Below are 22,221 nucleotides of genomic sequence, written 5' to 3' on the forward strand. Positions count from 1 at the left end.
GTGGATGCATTGTCCATCATGTTTGGGGCATCATGTACTTTGTGTCCAAAGGGGACTTTAAAATCCCTGCTGTGAAATGTGTTACTGAAGTGTCATGGACCATGACACCTCTATACTAATTACTTAAACCTCATCTTTGGTATTACTGTCATACTTTAATGTTCAAAGAGAGTTCAAAACAAGAATGTCAAGCTTGAGCTCGCTGAAGTTTAACCTGTTTTTCATTGTAACAACCTGGGCAATGCCAAAGGTGCGTTTATCATAACAATAAACTGAAAACTGAAAGAAAATAAACCGCCAGAGCCAGAGAGAACTTGTATTCTGCCGGACGTTCGCAGCAGGTAAGTACAACAGCAAAATATTTCGCCTGTGTGATTAGAGTTAATAGTTTACACACTGTACAGTGTTCATCTTACAGTGGCATTAGCAAGAAACGCTAATAAATAACCATGTGAAATACTTTTTTAGCACTGTAAAAAAAAAAAAAAGTTTAATTTACTGACATGAGGACTAAACTTGTAGCATAAAATAACATGCATTAACTATAGTTGTGCTAATGTGTCATGAATCTGTTGCAAACTTTAAATATCTCAATGCTTGTCAAAGCAAAGAAATAGTTCCCAGTTTAAAATTTTATTAAAATAATTTTGAAATAGATGTTGAAAATATTTGAATGCTATCAAGTTGGTAGAGATCAATAGGAGTGTTATTTACTTTAGTATCATTGATAGATTTTAAGTAGATTTTATTTTATTTTTTCATTTTGATTTTATTTAAAGTTTTAGTATTTATTTAATAGTTTATGTTTTTTTTAAAGTTTTTTTTGTAGTTTTTTTTTTAGTTTATTTAGTATTAGTTATTTTAGTTTTTCAACTTTAATCGAAAATGAAAAATGTCTTGGCAACTAGCTGTTACGATACAATAAGTTTAAGGTTTTTATGTTATTTCAGTTAATGTTTATTTTATTTTAAGTTTATTTTTAGTTTATTTTATTTTTATTTTATTTTATTTTAAGTAATTAAATAATTTATTTATTCACTCTTGAAGTCTGTGCAAACCATCCATGCAGGTCAAGCACAAATTTAGTCATTATTTAACAAACGTTAAAGGTACATCGCTAGCAGTTAACAAAACTACATACATTTTGCGTAAGAACATTGTTGTTTTTGGTTGTGCTTCGGCTCTGCATGACTGTGCGGATGAATATAGTTATCATACTGCTCATAAAACATTCACTACTAGGCTTATGAGAGATATATATAACCAGTTTAGATGGAAAGGATCTCAACAACTGACTAGCTGAAGACGTTATAGCTTTCCCCATTAATAAACCCAGTATTCCAGCACAGCGCTACAACAACCATAATGAAATAATCCTTCACAATAATGCTCTACACTGAACTCTGTTAGAGAGCTACATATGACAATTCTGTTCAATAAAATACCTTACTCACCTGTTGAGTAATAAAACGGCATCTCTGCGTCGCTTTTACAACATTTCAAATCCATCAGTTCTCTGAAAAGCCAAGCCAATGTTGATTCTGATTTATTACGAGCTTTGTCATGCTCTCTTTTTGCACGCAGTCTCTCCTCTCTTTGGAATTTGTTTTTTTAAACGGGTTATTCCCCGGAGGTTGGAGATTTAGCGGCTCCATTTTCGCTCGTTTTGACAACTAACCTATGCCCATCCCACACCATAAATGCGTCAAAGTAGCCGGAGCAACTTTTCTCTGTTTACGGATATGACGAGACACGCACGGGCGACTGACGTATGTACACAATTTCCCGCAAAAACCATCCCGACAGGTCTAAAATGTAAACAATTATAATAGGCTTACCATAGTGAATCAGGGTAAAACAAAAACACGTTTTGGAAGAAGGATAGATGATGAATTGATGAATTTTGAACAAACAAAGTTACATAAACTACCTTTAAAAATATTTTATGAGATGGTTTTACCCTGTAAGTTTTTATTTGCACTTAGTTGCGTTTAACGTTTATTCCACCAGGGATATTCAACAAAGAATGAAAAGTACCCTGTAACTATATGGCATTTTTATTTACCACTGATGGAGAAACATGTGAAATATGTGATAGTTTCAGGGATTCTCATCAGCTACAAAATCTGAAATATTTTAAATTTGATGAAATTGTGGTTGTTTCTGTTGATATTTAGTGTACCTACACTAACAATTTGTTTTTCATCTCAATGGCTTCTAACATCATCCAGTGAGACCAGATGACACTGAAGGTCGAAGTTGATCCAGGCTATGGCAGCGCATCTGCTAGAGGTCGATTTACAGATCTGGACGGGTCAGAGACTGTCCCTCTCCTTATCCCAGAAGATCAGCACCAGCAGTACACCTGGAAGCCCCTGAGCAAAGAGGAACTAGAGAAGTGCGCAGGAGGACCAGAATGGAGGAAGTTTCGTTCTCGTCTGGTTCTTTGCTTCTGGATTGGTTGGCTAATAATGCTTGGCACTGCAATCGCAATAATCATTCAGAGCCCGCGGATAGTGTCTCCTTCGCTACACTGGTGGCAGAGGGATGTGTTTTACCGCCTGCAGCCAGCACTCTTCATGGATGTGGACAGTGACGAGGTCAGCCATATCAGCAGTAAGTCCATAAAAACAATTTACAGCAGTAAAAACAACATTAGATTGCATCTACATCCAAGCTGTTTATCCACCATCCATCCTGAAGCCTAAAATTATACCCGCATGCCAAAGTCTAAGCCAGTGTTGCATTTATAAAGTATCTCCAGAAACCACATCACAGGACATTTAGCACATGTTGTGATTGCGACAATGTCTAATAGACAGTAAATCAGACAACAAGGGTCATTCACAGGAAAATGTGCCATCATAATTGGTTATAATTTATCATCATCCTTTAACTTGAAAAAATTATTGAAAGAATATTTTCCCACCTCACCTTACCACTAAATGCAAATGCTTCCCCCCAATATTCAGAATAGCGGTCAACAGATATGTGTTTTCCACTGCATGATTATTAAACTAGCCATCAGTTTGTGGTCAAAGACTTGCAAAATACCAGCAGTTATATATTGTTCCCATAATTTATGTTTTATTGTCATTGTTTACATTTTACTAAAATGTTTGAAAAAAATAACCCATGTCAAAATATTTTGAGGTTGAATGTTTCAGAGTTGAATATCAGTGCAAAATATCTGTGGCTTACACCATATTATTCACCTACGGAGCCCCTAAAGGGACATGGTGGTGGAAAAAAATATATGATGGGAGGAAAAAATATATTTCAATGCTTTTGCATTCTCTCAGTTTTTTTTTTTTTTTGCATTCCCCTGAGAAACTTTGCATTAGCTTGCACAGAACTCTTGTTAGAAATTTTGTGAGCGAACATGAATTTTCTCGGGGTAATACAAAACATTTGCGAGAGAATGCAAAAGCTTTAACAAAAATTCTCCTAACATCTCAATTTTTTTATCACTATGTCTCTTTAGGGCAGTGTTGCCAATTCCATGATTTTCCTATGGAATTGGGCTGCTTTAACAGTGTTGCCGCAGGTTGTTTTTCATGTCCGCGGAAGCAACCCCAATAACGTGATATTTATTCCCTGGAATGCTAATTTTACCTGGGGAACCCTGCCAAAAAACACAGATTTTACCTTACAGGACACAATTTTTACCAGGGGACCCCCCCTGAAACGCGATTGGGCTAGTTTTAGTGTAGTTTTGAGTAGCAGTTGGGTGGGTTTTGTTGTGAAAACCTGGCAACGCTGCTTTAGGGGCTCCATATTCACCTGTGCTATGTCTCTCAAAAAACAACAACAACAACAAAACTAAATAACAGAGTTGAACAAGGCATGATATTTTAATTTAATTGTTTTAAAAATATAATTGTGATTAACAGTGCCATTAGTGTGCGACAGTATGTGTGTCCCAATGACCAACTACTGATATAATTAAAAAATTAAATATTTTATTTATATATATATATATATATATATATATATATACATATTATAATTCTACAGTATATAACCTACTAAATTTTATATATATATATAAATTTGTGCATGTGAAGTGTCATAGTGCAGTGACTGAGTGTGAGCAGTCAAGTCACCTTTATTTATATAACGATTTTTACAATGTAGATTGTGTCAAAGCAGCTTTACAGTGGTAACAGGAGAATAATTTTGCTCCAGAATGGACTGTATAGTGGCCTAATACATGTAAACAGCAATGAAATTCCAGTTGTGAAGTCCGTCATGATGGTGTATGTCTCACATTCAGGGGTGTCCGAGCAGCTGCCATATCTGAAGTCACTGGGAGTTGGGGCAGTGATCCTGGAGGGGTTCTTCCGGCATGACAGCTCCCCACCCAACCTGACAGAGATTGACCAAAGTCTGGGCACACTTCCACAATTCAGACGGCTTATCACAGAAAGCCGGAAAGCAGGCAGGTGCATTTTCATTATTAAAAAATGCGCTTGATTTTATTTTGGTAGTTTTATAAAAATGAAAAAATTTCATTAAATATTGTATCTGCATGCAGTTGGATCAGGACTGCACTAACCTTGGCATTCAGTAGATAGCGCTGTTTAGCCATATTACATAAGTCTAGTCTCATACACTGGCCTCCAAGTATTGAAAATCATTGCATTAAAAAAAACATATTAAATAATGCAAACTTTTCTCAGTTGATTTTAACCAATTACATTTAATCAATTGCCCTCAAGATTATTTTTAGTTCTCCTCTCCTTTAGTTCTCATCACATTAACTATGGACATGTTCCACATTTGACAAGCACAAAGTGTCCACATGCTTTTTGTCATGATGTTGAACAGTATTTCTTTTGTTTTATAATTTAAAATCTAAGAAATATCTTTTGTGAAATGTTTTGTTCTTGAAATGTGTGATTGGTTTACCATTTTGTTATATAATGCAAAGACAGTTATACATTTTTTTAGCTGTGTCCAAATACTGCAAATGTGCTTGTGAAACAGTGGAAGTGTGAAGAAAAAATGAGGTAGAATTTTTGTGTACAATATTAGGCAATATTAATACAATATTAACTGATTCAAAGATTTTCCATATGGTTCAGGTGTGAGAGTGATGCTGGATCTTTGTGAGCTGGACCTGTTTGAGCAGGAGTTGGGTAATGACACTGAAGTTTGGTCCGGTGCATCAGAGTACATTCAGGTATTGAATGTTATTGGAAAAAATGTGCCTCAAGTCCATTCTGCACTACTCTGACACCACTGCACATGTGTCCTTAATTTTTGGTTGGACTGTATGTAAATTAATATTTTAATTTCCTTTATTTTCATTATTTAATATATAAACATTATTGTGTAAGCAATTGCAGAGCGAAAATCATCTTCTAGCACTCAACCAGTGCTCATACCTGTATAACTGGTTTGAACTTGCATACCATATCAGTGTGAAAATTATGATATTCTGGCAAGTCTAACTGTCACTAGATGATTCTTGTAAGGATTACTGTTTTATGTCAATATTTCTGTCTACCACTTGTTTATTATTGCTCATGTGATATTATTTCCCTCGCCAGTACTCATTAAGGTATTGGCTGGAGTACGGTGTGTCTGGGTTTGGGATCTGTGATACAGACGCAGCCTTCTCTGCAGAGGTAAAAGTGTCTGAAAACACACTGACGTGTCTTGTTTTGTGGAAAAAGCGTGTGGGTTTTTGATGATGTGTTGCAGGTGGTTAGGGGCCTTTACGCAGTGCCTTCATAAAAATCAATGTGCATTTATGATTCACAGACTCTAATGGATTGGAACGTGCTGATGCAAGAGTTCAGTTCACAAGATGATGAAAGGTATCAAGTTTTTCAGCCATATGCCGATCACACAAAGTCAATTCCTGAAGGATAAACTCAAGCCTTGGTAAAAAATAGAAGTAAAATAGGTTGCGAACACCCTTTCATGTTGACTTTATAGGGATAGTTCACCCAAAAGCCCTCAAGTAGTTGCAAACCTGTATGAATTTCATTTTTCTGCTGAACACAAAGGAAGATATTTGGAAGAATGTCAGTAACTACAAACCCGATTCCAAAAAAGTTTGGACACTGTACAAATTGTGAATAAAAATGGAATGCAATAATTTACAAATCTCATAAACTTATATTTTATTCACAATAGAATATAGATAACATATCAAATGTTGAAAGTGAGACATTTTGAAATGTCATGCCAAATATTGGCTCATTTTGGATTTCATGAGAGCTACACATTCCAAAAAAGTTGGGACAGGTAGCAATAAGAGGCCGGAAAAGTTAAATGTACATATAAGGAACAGCTGGAGGACCAATTTGCAACTTATTAGGTCAATTGGCAACATGATTGGGTATAAAAAGAGCCTCTCAGAGTGGCAGTGTCTCTCAGAGGTCAAGATGGGCAGAGGATCACCAATTCCCCCAATGCTGCGGCGAAAAATAGTGGAGCAATATCAGAAAGGGGTTTCTCAGAGAAAAATTGCATAGAGTTTGAAGTTATCATTATCTACAGTGCATAATATCATCCAAAGATTCAGAGAATCTGGAACAATCTCTCTGCGTAAGGGTCAAGGCCGGAAAACCATACTGGATGCCCGTGATCTTCGGGCCCTTAGACGGCACTGCATCACATACAGGAATGCTACTGTAATGGAAATCACAACATGGGCTCAGGAATACTTCCAGAAAACATTGTCGGTGAACACAATCCACCGTGCCATTCGCCGTTGCCGGCTAAAACTCTATAGGTCAAAAAAGAAGCCATATCTAAACATGATCCAGAAGCGCAGGCGTCTTCTCTGGGTCAAGGCTCATTTAAAATGGACTGTGGCAAAGTGGAAAACTGTTCTGTGGTCAGACGAATCAAGTTCTTTTTGGAAAACTGGGACGCCATGTCATCCGGACTAAAGAGGACAAGGACAACCCAAGTTGTTATCAGCGCTCAGTTCAGAAGCCTGCATCTCTGATGGTATGGGGTTGCATGAGTGCATGTGGCATGGGCAGCTTACACATCTGGAAAGGCACCATCAATGCTGAAAGGTATATCCAAGTTCTAGAACAACATATGCTCCCATCCAGACGTCGTCTCTTTTAGGGAAGACCTTGCATTTTCCAACATAAAAAAAAACCAGACCACATACTGCATCAATTACAACATCATGGCTGCGTAGAAGAAGGATCCGGGTACTGAAATGGCCAGCCTGCAGTCCAGATCTTTCACCCATAGAAAACATTTGGCGCATCATAAAGAGGAAGATGCGACAAAGAAGACCTAAGACAGTTGAGCAACTAGAAGCTTGTATTAGACAAGAATGGGACAACATTCCTATTCCTAAACTTGAGCAACTTGTCTCCTCAGTCCCCAGACGTTTGCAGACTGTTATAAAAAGAAGAGGGGATGCCACACAGTGGTAAACATGGCCTTGTCCCAACTTTTTTGAGATGTGTTGATGCCATGAAATTTAAAATCAACTTATTTTTCCCTTAAAATGATACATTTTCTCAGTTTAAACATTTGATATGTCATCTATGTTGTATTCTGAATAAAATATAAAAATTTGAAACTTCCACATTGCATTCCTTTTTTATTCACAATTTGTACCATGTCCCAACTTTTTTGGAATCGGGTTTGTAAACACATCTCGCCCACCATTGACTACAATAGTATTTATTTTTCCTACTATGGTAGTAAATGGGGGGCGAGATCTGTTTGGTTACTGACATTCTTCCAAATATCTTCTCTGTTTTAATTTCTTTTCCATTTCCATTGTGAGCCTGCAGTACATAAAACTCGACAAATGTCTATTAACCTGTTAACTGTCACATAGACGTGAAAAATTAAATTAACTTAAATGATTGTAATTCAAGAATGCTCTGGAAAGTGAAAGTTTGTACTGTACTAAATACCTTTTATTTTATACAAAATATATATTTTACAAAATAATTTGTACTCTAAAATTGCTATAACATCAAAGCCATATGTCTAACCAAGTGGTGTTCCAAATTTGAAGTTGATATCACCAAAATTGCCCACGCCGGAGACCCAGGTTCGAGGCCCGCGCAGAGCGGGGCGAGTAGAACCTAGGTAGAGGGGTTACATTGGTGCCGTGACCCGGATGGGAGTGAGGTTTAGGGGGGTGAGTGTAACAGAGGCTAGCTAGTAGTCGCTGTGTGAGTAAACCTCACTCCTCTGATCTCAAGAGATGCTCTAGCGACTGACGCTAGGGGTTGTAGCCTTTAGCCTCCTTGTTAGAGCGTCCGACTCCCATGCCGGAGACCCAGGTTCAAGGCCCGCGCAGAGTGGGGCGAGTAGGACCTGGGTGAGGGGTTACATTGGTGCCGTGACCCGGATGGGAGTGAGGTTTAGGGGGGTGAGTGTAACGGAGGCCAGCTAGTAGTCGTGGGACGAGTAAACCTCACTCCTCTGATCTCAAGAGATGCTCTAGTGACTGACGCTAGAGGTTGCAGCCTTTAGCCTCCTTGTTAGAGTGTCCGACTCCCATGCCGGAGATCCAGGTTCGAGGCCCGCGCAGAGTGGGGCCCTGGGTGAGGGGTTACATATATACCAAAAATAAGCCAATGGGTGACACCTACATTCTATTTTTTTTTTTTTTTTTTTTTTTTTTTGTGTGTGTGTGTGTGTGTTTGCATGTCAAAAATTAAAAGAATTCTATCACAATATCAGTTCTATCACAAAACAGCAGCCAAAAACAGAACCTTGAGTCTCAGACCTTTCCAACAATATATGTGTTTTGTTAAGATTAGAAAAATAATTTATTTTAAAATAGTGCAGTAAATTTTGTCAAATTTGAAACATGACACTGACCACAAGGGGGAGGAGCATTTCCATGTTAAAGCAATGTCCACTTTTAAAGGATTTTCACAGGATGTGTTTAAAGGATTAGTTCACTTTCAATAATAAATATCCTGATGCATCCAAGCTTTATAATGGCAGTGAGCAATGAGTATGAGCTGAAGAAAGTGCTTCCATCCACATCCATCCATCATAAACGTACTAAAAAAAAAGCTTTTTTCGTAAGGTGAATACAGAAGGCGGTATAATTCAAAATCCTATAAGCTTTAGAATTATACCTAATTTATGATGATTACTAAAATATGTGATATGGGGGGAAAAGGCAATTAAGAAAGTGTGCCAAAAAAAAGTGTCCCGGTACTGGGACAGTGACAGTTAACAGGTTAATTAATTTGCTACTTAAACTTGTTTTACGCAAGTCATGGTGACTTAAATCAGGTCTTGTTATCTCATTCTTGTAGAATATTGATGGTGAGGCAAACAAGTAACACTCTTCCAGCGCTAAAGGTGTCCAACATTACGGTTAATGGTTCACTGGTGGAGCTGGTTACAAAGTCACTGATTCCCCCATCACACCATCCGTTGTCTCCTGCTGAGGTGGCTGAGGCCATGGAGGCCAGTTTGCAGACACCGCAGGGACACTGGCCGAGCTGGACTGTGAGTGGATATGCACTGAACTGACTTTAACAGTTTATCAATGACAAAATCCACAAAAGACTTATGAAATAGTGTTTTGAGTTAGCATGCAAACCCATTTGCCTGAAGAGCTAACTTCCCATCATATTATTCTATAGTTAGCATGCTAATCATTTAGTCTGCTAAGCTATCATATTACTTTATGTAATCATATGGCGTTGAAGGAGGATTGTATTCTGCAGGGGACTTGATCTTGCACAATGATTCTTTTGAAGTCACCATGAAATCAAAATGGAATATTGCAGTATTTATTATAAAAGATTTATCCATGCATATCTTCTTCTTTTTTTTTTTCATGAACCCTCATAAACTTTAATCAAAATAACTTCCCCTCCCACTTGCAGTGACATCTCTTCTTTGATGATGTGTTTACTGGCGTGAGGGCGGGACAACCTGTCACTCACATGAGATCAACCAATAGCAAGCCACAACTAACAAAATCAAGTCCCACGCTACATTTTTTCTTGTACAAGTAGCCGTTTCACTCGGATATATGCAGTCAAACCAAAAATTATTCAGACATTTTTGATATATTTTTAATAGTAGGTACAGGACAGTATAGTTCATTTATGTAAGTGAGGATAGCAAAATAAACTGACATATTATACCCAAAAATTCTTCATACAGTGTACTACCAGTAAAATTGATAAAAATTTGGGACCAAAAATTATTCAGACACTTTGACCTGACCATGTTTTGCTTAAGTGTTATCTGACATAATTAAGATTATTTTTTTCTGACACAGTTTAACTCTGAGATCTTGTCATATTTTATTACCATTTTTTAAACTATAGTAAATAAACTGTATTAATGAATGAAATGTTAAAGGTGTCTTAATAAATTTTGGTTTGACTGTATCACAATCCACCTCTGTCCTACGCCCCATGCGGAAATTATGGGAGTAACTTCAGTTTAACTGTAAACAATCAACGAAAGGTTCGCTTTATGAACGCAATAATAAGCATTTTCAAGATCTGAGTAAACTGAAATGACATTATTCTACTCACTCTACAACCATCGAACATTAAAAAGAAATTTAAAAGTGTAAAAGCATTAACAAAATACTACAACAGACCATGAATAACCCCAAAAGTTTGATTATTTCTGCAGCAATGTTATGGACGTGACATGATTTCTTTCAGTCTTTTTGAGTGGAACTTCCCCAAAACTGAAGTGCCTCCCATAATCTAAAACACAGTAGGCTTGTTAGGAAATAGGTGGGTAGGGAAGAAAAGATTATCCCAACTTTTGTTTCACGCCGACTTTAAAGATTCCCAAAACGTAAGCTGGTTTGCTGGTCCTAGTTGGTCTCATAACCTGCAGTGTGTTTCCCAAAAGTGTCATTAGCCAACTATGGTTGCCAGTTCCATCATTACTAACATCAGAGGTGTCCAAACTCAGTCCTGGAGGGCCACTGTCCTGCAGAGTTTAGCTGTAACTTGCCTCAACACACCAGCCTGGAACTTTCTAGTATGCCCAGTAAGACCTTGATTAGCTGGTTCAGGTGCAATTAATTGGGGTTGGAGCTGAACTCTGCAGGACAATGACCAGGAGCAGGACTGGACACCCCGACTAACACAGTTCAACAATTCGGCGTTTCCCAAAACCATAGTTCCAACAAACATTCTCAAACAGCTTTGCAAACTTGTGTGGTTGGAACTACTATTAAGTGGACTTAAATACTGTAGATCATGCAAATACTGCCTGTTAACATGATTTTTAAAACTTAACAATTTTGTGTAAATGAGCTATAATTTATTTGACTGATGTGTGACCTTTTTTTTACGGTAAACAGTCGGGACTAGCTAGTTAATTTTTCCAGCGTTGCACTGTGGTTAAGTAGAGAGTTTAGTTGTTGTTCAGGAAACACACCTCAGGTTTGCTGGTTTTAGAGGGGTTTTGGGCCTGAACCAGTTTTAGCTGCTTGTAATTTGCAGTAATTTGCAAATCACTTGACTGCAAGAGAATATTTGAAAAAATAATAGACACACTTTATTTGGAAATGAAACTGTGAGGTGGGTGGCATATAGGACTCATTTTATTTCACACCTTTTTTTTTTTGAGCTGGCAGGAAAATTGATCTGCCAAAAACATGATCAGGGTGTTATTTTTTGTGATGCATCAAACCAGAAAACTTTCATTTACAGTAAATATGACCAAGATAAAACATGACGTCAGCATTAATTAACTACAGAAAAAGAATAGTATGTATAACCTACACAAAGACTAGTTGCTGACAGACACTTGAGTTTGATCAATGGTTTAGTGAACTATGATAACATTTTCACACAGAGAGAAATGTTATATTTCTACATGGTCATTAACAAAGTTTAAAAAAACATTCCACAGTGATGGAAAACCTGGGAATATCAGGGGAGACTTAAATTTTGATTTCCAGGTCTGAAAATGTCACGGTCATTCATAAAATCTGTTTTACTTTTAAAAACGCTCATCTAGTAATTACAGTCATGGAAAAGTTATTGAAATTCATTTGTCAAAAGGCTTAAAAAATTTCAAAGTTTGATGACTTCAAGCTCTTGACCAATAATTCATTAAAGGATTAGTTTACTTCTGAATGACAATTTAATCACCCCCATGTCATCCAAGATGTTCATGTCTGTCTTTCTTCAGTCAAAAATAAATTAAGATTTTTCTCCATATAGTGGACTTCAGTGGGGTTCACCGGGTGGAAGGTCCAAATTGCAGTTTCAGTGTCGCTTCGAAGGGCTCTACATGACCACAAATGCTTGTCTTGCACTGCTCTGCGATGCGCAACACATTACATTGAAAGGTCACGGGTGTAGGGCGAAAAACTTCATCTAATTTTCTCCTCCACCTTCAAATTCGTCCAATATCATTGTTTTACCTTTTTCTTTGTAAAGGGCGTTTGGCTTAATCTTTGCACGTTCACTTCGTAGACACTGGATCGGTACTTCCACGTGACCTTTGTAACGTGATTACGTCATGTGTGCGGATTGAAGAGCTAGTACAAGATGAGCATTTGTGGTTAAAAAGTATATACATTTTTATTTCATTTTTTAGAAATTGAACGATCGTTTTGCTAGATAAGACCCTTATTCCTCAGCTGGGATTGTGTAGAGCTCTTTGAAGCTGCACTGAAACTGCAATATGGACCTTCAAACTGTGAAGTCCACTGTATGGAGAAAAATCCTGGAATGTTTTCCTCAAAAACCTTATTTTCTTTTCGACTGAAGAAAGAAAGACATGAACATCTTGGATGACATGGGGGTGAGTAAATTATCAGGAAATTTTCATTCAAAAGTGAACTAATCCTTAAAACAAAAAACTTTGAGGTCGCAGAAACCATGTTTATCATTGTTGTATTTACAGTGTAACTTCACTGATTTTTAACCCGATTTGTATTGTTACAATGTGGGTAGTATATGTAGATGAACAATGTTTACTAGTTCACCGTGTTACCTGGACTGAGAAATTCATGTTTATTTGTAATCATGACGAGGGATTTCGTACAAACTACAGATTATACTTCCGCATTTTTGTATCCCAGTCACGTACAGTCAGATCGACAGAGGGTTGTTATTGTAAGTTTAAAATTATCACTGAAAATTGTATCATAATTCGTCTACTCTTTAAAAACAGCATTATGGTAAAAATGGAACACTATAGCAACCGTTTTCATACCTGTATGCGACAGCGTTTTGCTTCAGGCGGAACTAAGAGGACCGTTTCGTTCAGTTTTATTCCCTTCATTTGGTCATCCAGTTTGAAATGTTGACTACAAACACGGAGGTTTTTCAGATTTTCCGTCGAGGCGTTCTCTCCGTATTTATGATTCTTTGCAGCCTTTAGTCTCTGCCTACAACGCCCTGTTGGATTCTTCACTGGAAACCGAAAGTAACTCTCCCGCTAAATGTTTGAATTCTTGCACCTTGGAACAATACAAGTCAACATCATTATGACTAAAAGTTTGCTAAGAAGTATTTCCTACTAAAGCAAGGCAGTATTTGACTCTGGAAGCGTATCCATAGCAGACTGGTAGGAGTGGCCTTGGATGGCAACATGGCCAGTGCATTATGGGTGTTGAAGTTTTCCTACGTATTTGGCAAAAATGAAGACAACAGCCTTTTTTCAACAACCCATTTTCTTTTTCTTTTTTTTTAAACTGCCTTTCTACTGCATAAGCAGCCAAGCTTTATTGAAAGCCCATTTTGTCAGCAGTGAAATACTTATTCAGTCTGAGTTGAATGGAAGTTTCTGAGAATCCTCTATGCTCTGTATGCAATGTCACATGTGTTTGAACCATTCACAGGTGGGTGGAGGAGTCCCGTGGGAGCTACAGAGAGCAATTCTAGTCCTGATCATGACTTTACCTGGGACACCCGTCATCAGATATGGAGATGAGGTCAATCCAATTAAGGTGAGATGACAAAACCATCCTCAACATATCAATAACTGTGGTCGAATACAGTTTGAATGTTCAATGATTTTTCAATGGTTCAATGACTTTTTTTGTGACGTGACATTTCTATTAATCTGTTCAAAAATACAGGAACAGTTGAATCAACCGCTAGCCCTCTTCCATTCTCTGATTCAGTCGCGTGCTCGTGAAGAGGCTCTCCACTTTGGCCGATTCACCTTCCTTCCCTTCAATAGCAGCATGTCATCCTCTGGCCTCAACTCTACAGCCACACCTCCTTTAGCTTTCCTGCGCTCATGGGGCTGCGTTCACTTCCTGGTCTTGTTTAATTTGGGTTCTGAACCTCACACTCTGGACCCAGACTGGGCTCCCAGCCTACCTGAAGCTGGGGTGTTTTTAACCAGCACAGGTCTTGACCGATTCGGCCCCGTGTCTCTACGGTCAATAAAAATGCAGCCGCATGAGGCCATTGTCATAAAACTGTTTGAATCTGACAACTCTTCCTAAGATAAAATGCTTGTATTAGCTTATTAATATAACTAAGATCTAAAGATGTTAAGTATTGGTTAGTTGTAACTACTCTCTAAAAACTGCTGGGTTAAAAACAACCCAAGTTGGGTTGAAAATGGACAAACTCAGCGAATGGATTGTTTTAACCCAGTGGTTGGGTTAAATGTTTGCCCAACGTGCTGGGCAGTTTTATTTAACCCAACTACTGGTAAAAATGACTATATGGCTGGCTTAAAATGAACCAGTTGGAAATTAAAAGTCAGACACATAATTATTAGAGGCAGCAATAATAATCCAAATGTTAACATTTATTAATAAGCAATTTAATAAAAGTTTATTGTTTAATTATCATTCATTAAACTTATTAATAAATGTTCATTTCCATCATACTTTGGGTTCATTTTAAGCAAGCACTACAGTCATTTTAAACAATAGTTGAGTTGTTGGGCAAACATTTAACCCAACTGCTGGGTTAAAAGAACCCAATCGCTAGGTTTGTCCATTTTCAACTCAACTTGGGTTGTTTTTAACCCAGCATTTTTTAGAGTATAAGAGTATTAACTAAAACTAAATTAATTGGTTTAAAATTAATAAAAATTGGCAGTGGGACTGAAGTGCACTCTGTATCTTTGCAAATAATCTAATAAAGAGAAACCAATGCAAATTTAAATTAAGATGTTTTTTTGTTGTTGTTTTTTCAAATATTTTATGTCCTGGGGTGGATTCTTATTAAAAACAGATTTAAATTGTTTTATTTATTATACAGTATGAAGGTGACCTTCAAATGGGAAATGTCTTACCTCATTTTTGCTACTTTTTAAAATGCCTTTTATGTTTAGATTTTTTCTTTTTTTACTTTCAATATTCTTACTTTCATAGGTAAAAATAGCTGATTACCATATTAATACATTTGTAAAACTAAACAAAGAGTGAAATAGCCATAAACCGCTTCAATATTTATTGTGAATTTGTTTTCAATTTCAAAAGAGTATTACTGTATAAGCTGCGGGCTCCATGTTACGGACAGAGATGACACATATCTGGTTCTGGTTCCCCGTTGCTGTTATGGTTTGACATCAACATTTTTATTGTATGAACAGGCCCGTCCCTGGACATTTTGTAACTCTAGACATGTTTTCATGGCCTCACATATTTTTTTTATGTGCAAACAGCCAAAAATGTCTGTTTTTAAGGTCACATTGGTAATATGAGTTTGATATTGGTTTATTTGCACAACAAAAAAATAAAGTGCGCACAATTTCATCACAACATACAATTGTCGTCATGCATATTTCTTGGCATCTGAAAATGCACTGCAATGCACGTCTAACTGTGCATTATCTAACAATCATGGTGGTTAATTGTTTACATAGGAGAAGAGATACAATTCACTGGGATATTTTTAAGGATGGGCTCAATTAGAGGACCGTAGTGGGACCAACTTATTCCCAGTTGTCACAGACTCAAAAGAAAATTGACAATCTGTTGACTGTGAGAGCAAAACAAAACCATCTTGGTTCAATAACTTGTCATGAATCAAACGGACCCTCTTACCTCTACACATATGCCGTAATGCAATAATCTGAGCTTTCAGAACGGAACAGAACATTCTGCTTTCATTTAAAAACTTTTTTTTTTTTAAAAATTAATAAAGCCAGGACAGAGGGCAAGCCTTTTATTTGGGGTTTCGCAGTAACTGAACACTTGACAGTCAGGTTGTTCATGCTCGGAAATAATCATATTAAATGTTCATAAATCAAATGTTGTGGCGGGAAGCAATTCCTCTGTGAGAACAAATTTCAGCATATGTCATCTGCAGATGATTACAGAAGGATTTAACAAACAGACGAACCTAATGCTTTTTGACTTTCTCAGTTTGTGTAAATCTGTAGAGTTCAGAGAATTTATTTTGTTTCACATTAATTCCACACAGTCTGGTACAAATATGTGGCTTTGTTTCATTAATATAGTGTATACTTTTTTCTTTATTTACCCCGAAAGAAGGGAAGTGAAATGTGACACCATGCCCCATAAGTGGGGCACACTGTAACATGACCATGACCGTTTAAAATGTTATCTGATCTAATCAAAAAATATAAATGACAAACTAAAATATTACGTCAATAAAAGACAAATTTATTTTCATATAAAATAATAGCATTTTCTTAGAAATTCAAATTTAAATAATTTTGTAGTTGACAATGAACACTCTGTAAAACACAGCTATACAGCACTGGTCAAAACAATACATGCAAACAGATGAATAAACATATACAGACATTCAGAAAAACACAGCTGAAAAAACACTCCTCTCCCTCCACACACAGCTCTCACAGAACATGAGACAAAGCCAGTAGCCAGTACCAATGCTGAACATTGCTTGAAATAATATTTTATGAATGTTCAGGTTCTTCCTCTTTATTCACCTTTTTTTCCATGGTATCTCAGATATTCATAAAAGTTAATTTCAGTGAGGCCTCCATTGAGAGCAAAGCCATTCAAACTCTCAAGGTCCATAAAGGTACTAAAAACATATTTAAATCAGTTCATGTGAGTTCAGTGGTTCTATCTTAATATTATAAAGCGACAAGAATACTTTTTGTGCGCCAAAAAAACTAAATAAAGACTTTCAACATTATCTATGGGCCGATTTCAAAACACTGCTTCAGAGCTTCACGAATCAAATCAGTGAATCGGAGTGCCAAAGTCACGTGGTTTCAGCAGTTTAGCCGTTTGATAGGAGATCCGAATCACTAATTCGAAACAAAACATTCATAAAGCTCAGAAGCTTCATGAAGCAGTGTTTTGAAATCAGCCCATATAGATATTGTTGAAAAGTCGTTATTTTGTTTTTTTGGCGCACAAAAAGTATTCTTGTCGCTTTATAATATTAAGATAGAACCACTGAACTCTCATGAACTGTTTTAAATATGTTTTTAGTACCTTTATGGACCTTGAGAGTCTGAATGGCTTTGCTCTCAATAGAGGCCTCACTGAGCCATCGGATTTCATCAACAATATCTTAATTTGTGTTCCGAAGATGAACAAAGGTTTTACAGGTGTAGAACGACATGAGAGAGAGTAATAAATTACATTATTTTCATTTTGAACTAAATTTACTTTTGCTATTGTTAAATAAATGTTCAATGATATCTACCAAATATTTCTGAATTCTGAATTTTCTTTTTCTGCATTTTTTTTTTCTCTATATATTGTCGATATGGCAGTAAATACACTAAGTTTCATCATGCTAGCATGTGTGGAAATATTTAAACCAAGTGTTACGACTAACCCCACGTTAGGTTGTGCCCTGCGCTCCCCTAGTGTAAATGCAGCTGATTGTTACGCAAAAGAAACCTCTGCAGGGTGATGCAAGACCCAACTGTGAAGTTCTATCAGCTTGTTGAACACTTTTATTTATTTGGACATTTTCTACCAAATGATGGCTGAAGCAGCAGCGCGTGACACTGTTCTCACAGTAACCAGATCAACATAACCGTTTATCATTTAAACTGCAGCAGAGTATACGTTGCTCATAATCAAATTAAACTAAAATTGGGTGTAATTTAATTCCAGTTAATTAATTCATTACCATTTTCACCTGTTTCACTTCTTTTTAATAGAAAACTTAGAAATTACTATAGAAATTTTAAAAACTAGTCTGAAGCAGACCGGGGTACCAGTCGAATTGGTCGTATCCGGAATGACAGCGATGCAGTTCCAGCAGTCTCATTGGATAGAATTAATCACGTGATGACGCCATCTAGTATTACTAATAATATATATATATATATATATATATATATTTTACCATTTATAATATATTATATAAAAAATATCAAATTCATTAGACAAAATTAGTTTATATTTATACAATGTAATTTATATTTATATTTTACAATGTAATTTATTCCTGTGATGGCAAAGCTGAATTTTCAGCATCATTAATTAATAATACATGCTTATGTTGAACTTTATTATTGTTAAAACAGACGCTGTAAGCAGTACATAAAGTATTGAATAAAAGTTTCTCTGAAACATCTGTGTATTAGTCAAATATTGCATTTATTTAGTATATATAATATTTTTATAATAATAAATACATCACTGATAAATACCAACGATAACAATGAACAAATCAGTCAATGATCAACCATTTGCATTGTTTTATTCTGACAAATACGTTAATTTTCTGTTCAGATATATTATTTTATTAACAACTAGAATAATTTAGGCTGTACTATCTAGCCAGCCTAACTACGAAGTTAAACTACCCTGGTATTTAACCTTATCTGTACATGCATGGAACAAAATCTGATTAATTCGTAATTAGGTAACATGTTCACCAACTTGCAGGCTGGGAGACCAGCCAAAACCAGCTGACCACCAACTTGTCCAGGCTGGAAGACCAGTTTGACTACATAATCCAGGTTGGGAGACCAGCTAAAACCAGCTGAACCCCAGCTAACCCAGGCTGGGAGACCAGATGAACACCAGCTTGACCACCTAAGCCGGCTGGGAGACCAGCTTAAACCAGCTGAACACCAGCTAACCCAGGCTGGGAGACCAGCTTGACCAGCTAACCCAGGCTGGGAGGCCAGCTAAAACCAGCTACTTCCAGCTTAAACCAGCAAGACCAGCCAACCAGCTTAGGTTGGTTTTAGCTGGGTTTTTCAGCAGGGTTGTGAACGGAATCCTACAAAACTTAAGTGAAAACACCAAATGATCACACAATGGGATAAAATAGTTTCTCTTCCCTGCAAACGATACCATGAAGAATGTGAATATTTAACCAAGTCAAAAACAAAAAAGGTAAGCAGGTATCCATATTCATTTCAGTATCAGCAGACGCAAAACATTAAAGGCGACAACTTTTGAAGTTAAAAACCGATATAAGTTACGTAAACGATAAAAGCTCCTTGTGGTTTCTTGGTTTGATCAATTTAAGCAACCATATTCCTATATAGAAAAATCACTGCTTGCCCTCCAGCCGCATTTCGCGCCACAGCAATGACGTCATGTGCAAACAACCTGTTATGCAGCTACTTGCCATGCTTGGTTCAGACTACAAGATTTCAGCCCGATTTTCCCCCGATTTGCTTGAAGTAGGGTGTCGTGGGGATTCGTAAACGACAATGGGCGTCGGGACGCAAGATTCAAACGTTTCAAGTCGTGTAGTGTGTCATGGATGACAACCGATGCCGCGTCTGCGATGCTTCTCGACATAAAGACTAGCATGTTAAATTTTTTTCTCGGTCGTCCACGACAAGTTCCGTCACGTGTGACATTGGCCAATCAAAGCACAGAAGCGCGTAAGTACATCCTTTCAAATATGCCAAAATGAAAAAGAGACAATGGCATCATTCCTGCTAAGTGGAATTTACAATGGAGGAAATGTTTGTGGAGCTAACAACACTCCAGCGTTCATGATGTTTCCTCGAGGGACTACCGCGACAGAGTGAAAAAGGTAAATAAATCATATGTTACCTCAGTTCTCTTTGGAGGAAATCCAAATACCCTTGCAATCCAGATATGTGTTCACTTTTGGGCTTTTCTGACCACATGACAGAGCAAAACACGCTGTTATTGTGTTTGTTTACATTCACGGCACCCTATTCTGTCAGTCGATAGTCCCGCCTTCTAGATGACAGCACTCACGACATTAAAGATGGCAAGGCGATGACAGCAAAGTGTAGTCTGACAAGATTTTAGGAGTCAAAAGCATATAATCTGACACAGTGACTATCGTAATCGACAAAAATATCATGTAGTCTGAACCTGTATAACTGAATCCTATTAATTTGACCTAAAGTTGACTCGCAGTACCTGCTTGAGTGGTCTGTTATCAGTTGTAGTGGTTGTTGTCATGGAATAACGGACCACTAGATGGCGCAATTGAAGAATCAGAATTGAGTATTGCAGGGAGCCGTGTAAACATATAAATAAACAACCTATTAATGTGGTTCTGCAGTAAGCATGGACAAGTTTGTGAGGACTGGCAATGCCAGGATGATGAATCTACTTAAAATGTCACAACTACCAAAACAATGTGTCTACGACGTGAGCGGCGCGACAAAAGCAAATGGAATCAGTTATAATCAGTGATGCTGTCTACAGTGGATGTGACACGACAAATTTCCTACAGTAAAGTGATTCCCCGTTCTAATTCTGATGCACTCCAAGTGCTCACACAACATCTGACAAATGGATTTGTAACGTTTTGGAACCACTGCTCTAAGATTTGCATAACTATTATACATCTTACAAACTCAGAAAATGATTATAGATTGTGACTGCAACTCTGAAAAGTCCAGTTTAAATATTGGAAATACAGTATGTATCTTAAGTTCTCACAATGTGGATGTATTAGCTCAGCTTTACAAACAGTCACTGCAGACACGAGTTCTGACACGTCTAGTGCATTTTGTGCATTAAGTGCTCAGTGAGATCCGTTTGCAATTATTCTTGCACTCTGCTGTTCCAGACCAAACATCAATCCAGATTATCCCTGTAAATCAATATTACATTGAAATGAAACTTTTTCCACAAACATGCATGACGGAAAGACTAGAGGCTCAGTCCATCATTTACAGATTCTCAACGCACATCCTTTTTTGGACTATTTTAACCTAAATGTTTTTGTTCCTTCAAATGGCAATTTGTTTACAATATTTCAGATATACTGAAACATATTTGGCCTGTTTATGTTATACTCCTGTGACCCAGATGATCATTTTTGTCCTCTGAACTTCTCTGAGAAGATACATGCAAGTTTTGAGTGAATATTAAAGAGGACATCATGTTTTAAGAGATGCCAAATGCTTGGAAAAATATTCCTATGTAAAACATTCTTCTAAAATACTTCGACAAGTCAGTCCTTTCATTATTACACTATATTTTGCATTACAATCGGCCTTATTAGTGTGTCACATTTTTGTACTATACCTACACAAATTGTGTGAAAAAATCTGAAATATTTTTTTAACATGTTATAAATACTACACGTTAAAGAAATGTTATGCAAAACCTGAAAACTGGTCATGGCAGTTATGGCAGACAATGGAATTTTGTTATGCACAATTTACTCCAAAACATTCCAATACTGTTTAAAGAGATTAAACTTCAGATACTCAGAACTGAGATATAGAGTCAATGAACTGTTACCTTCATTTTTGCAGTGACGTGCAATCAGACTCTTCTTCAATCCCTTGAGAGAAGAGGTGACAAAAATCATGACAGCAAAAAAAAAAAAAAAATGAATACATATGCATTTAATAAATAAATTAAATTTGTTTGTCTACCTGAAATGTCATTGCAGGTGGTGGAGTAATAACTTCTTTAAATGAATCAGTTTGAGATCGAATTAATGCTATTTTTTGCTATAAATTACAGACATGAAATCTGAGGAATAATAATTTTTCTCAGTTATTTTGCTTTATTTCCAGATTAAATCATAGGGTCGTTCTTACGTACTAGAGCATGTAAGCACAAGCACACTCTTCAAAAATGGTGCTTAAAATCTCCTGACAAACTAAAATATGTAAATGACATTTGTATATATTTGAAATAAAAGATAGATATTGTACTTAATGTCAGCTTGCTTATTTTGCTCAAGATAATGATTTATTAAGTCCACATGTCATAAAAACAAGAAACTATGCTTCTAACCACTGCTCGAGAGCTGTCATTCCAACCACACAAGTTTGCGATGCAGTTTGCTATGTTTGCAAACTATGGTTTCGGGAAACACCAAATCAAATCAATGTTAGTAACGACGGAACTTGCAATGTTAGTTGGCTAAC

The 22,221-nt window shown here is 36.8% G+C and overlaps 1 protein-coding gene across 2 annotated transcripts; it reads left to right on the forward strand.

Annotated features, from left to right (window-relative positions):
* Positions 1–1,704: 1,704 nt before the first annotated feature.
* On the forward strand, positions 1,705–14,526 carry si:dkey-202g17.3 (4F2 cell-surface antigen heavy chain). Of its 2 annotated transcripts, none has more exons than XM_051862284.1 (9): positions 1,705–1,769; positions 2,232–2,616; positions 4,277–4,441; positions 5,088–5,185; positions 5,556–5,633; positions 5,770–5,825; positions 9,276–9,471; positions 13,802–13,909; positions 14,042–14,526. In XM_051862284.1, the coding sequence occupies exons 2-9, from the start codon at positions 2,241–2,243 to the stop codon at positions 14,414–14,416; spliced, it is 1,452 nt and encodes a 483-aa protein (XP_051718244.1). In that variant the 5' UTR covers positions 1,705–1,769; positions 2,232–2,240; the 3' UTR covers positions 14,417–14,526. The 2 variants fall into 2 exon arrangements, with proteins under 2 accessions (XP_051718244.1, XP_051718245.1); XM_051862285.1 differs by having other exon boundaries at positions 1,762–1,815.
* Positions 14,527–22,221: the final 7,695 nt, after the last annotated feature.

Source organism: Ctenopharyngodon idella, chromosome 15 (assembly GCF_019924925.1).
Source record: "Ctenopharyngodon idella isolate HZGC_01 chromosome 15, HZGC01, whole genome shotgun sequence".
Lineage (NCBI taxonomy): Eukaryota > Metazoa > Chordata > Actinopteri > Cypriniformes > Xenocyprididae > Ctenopharyngodon > Ctenopharyngodon idella.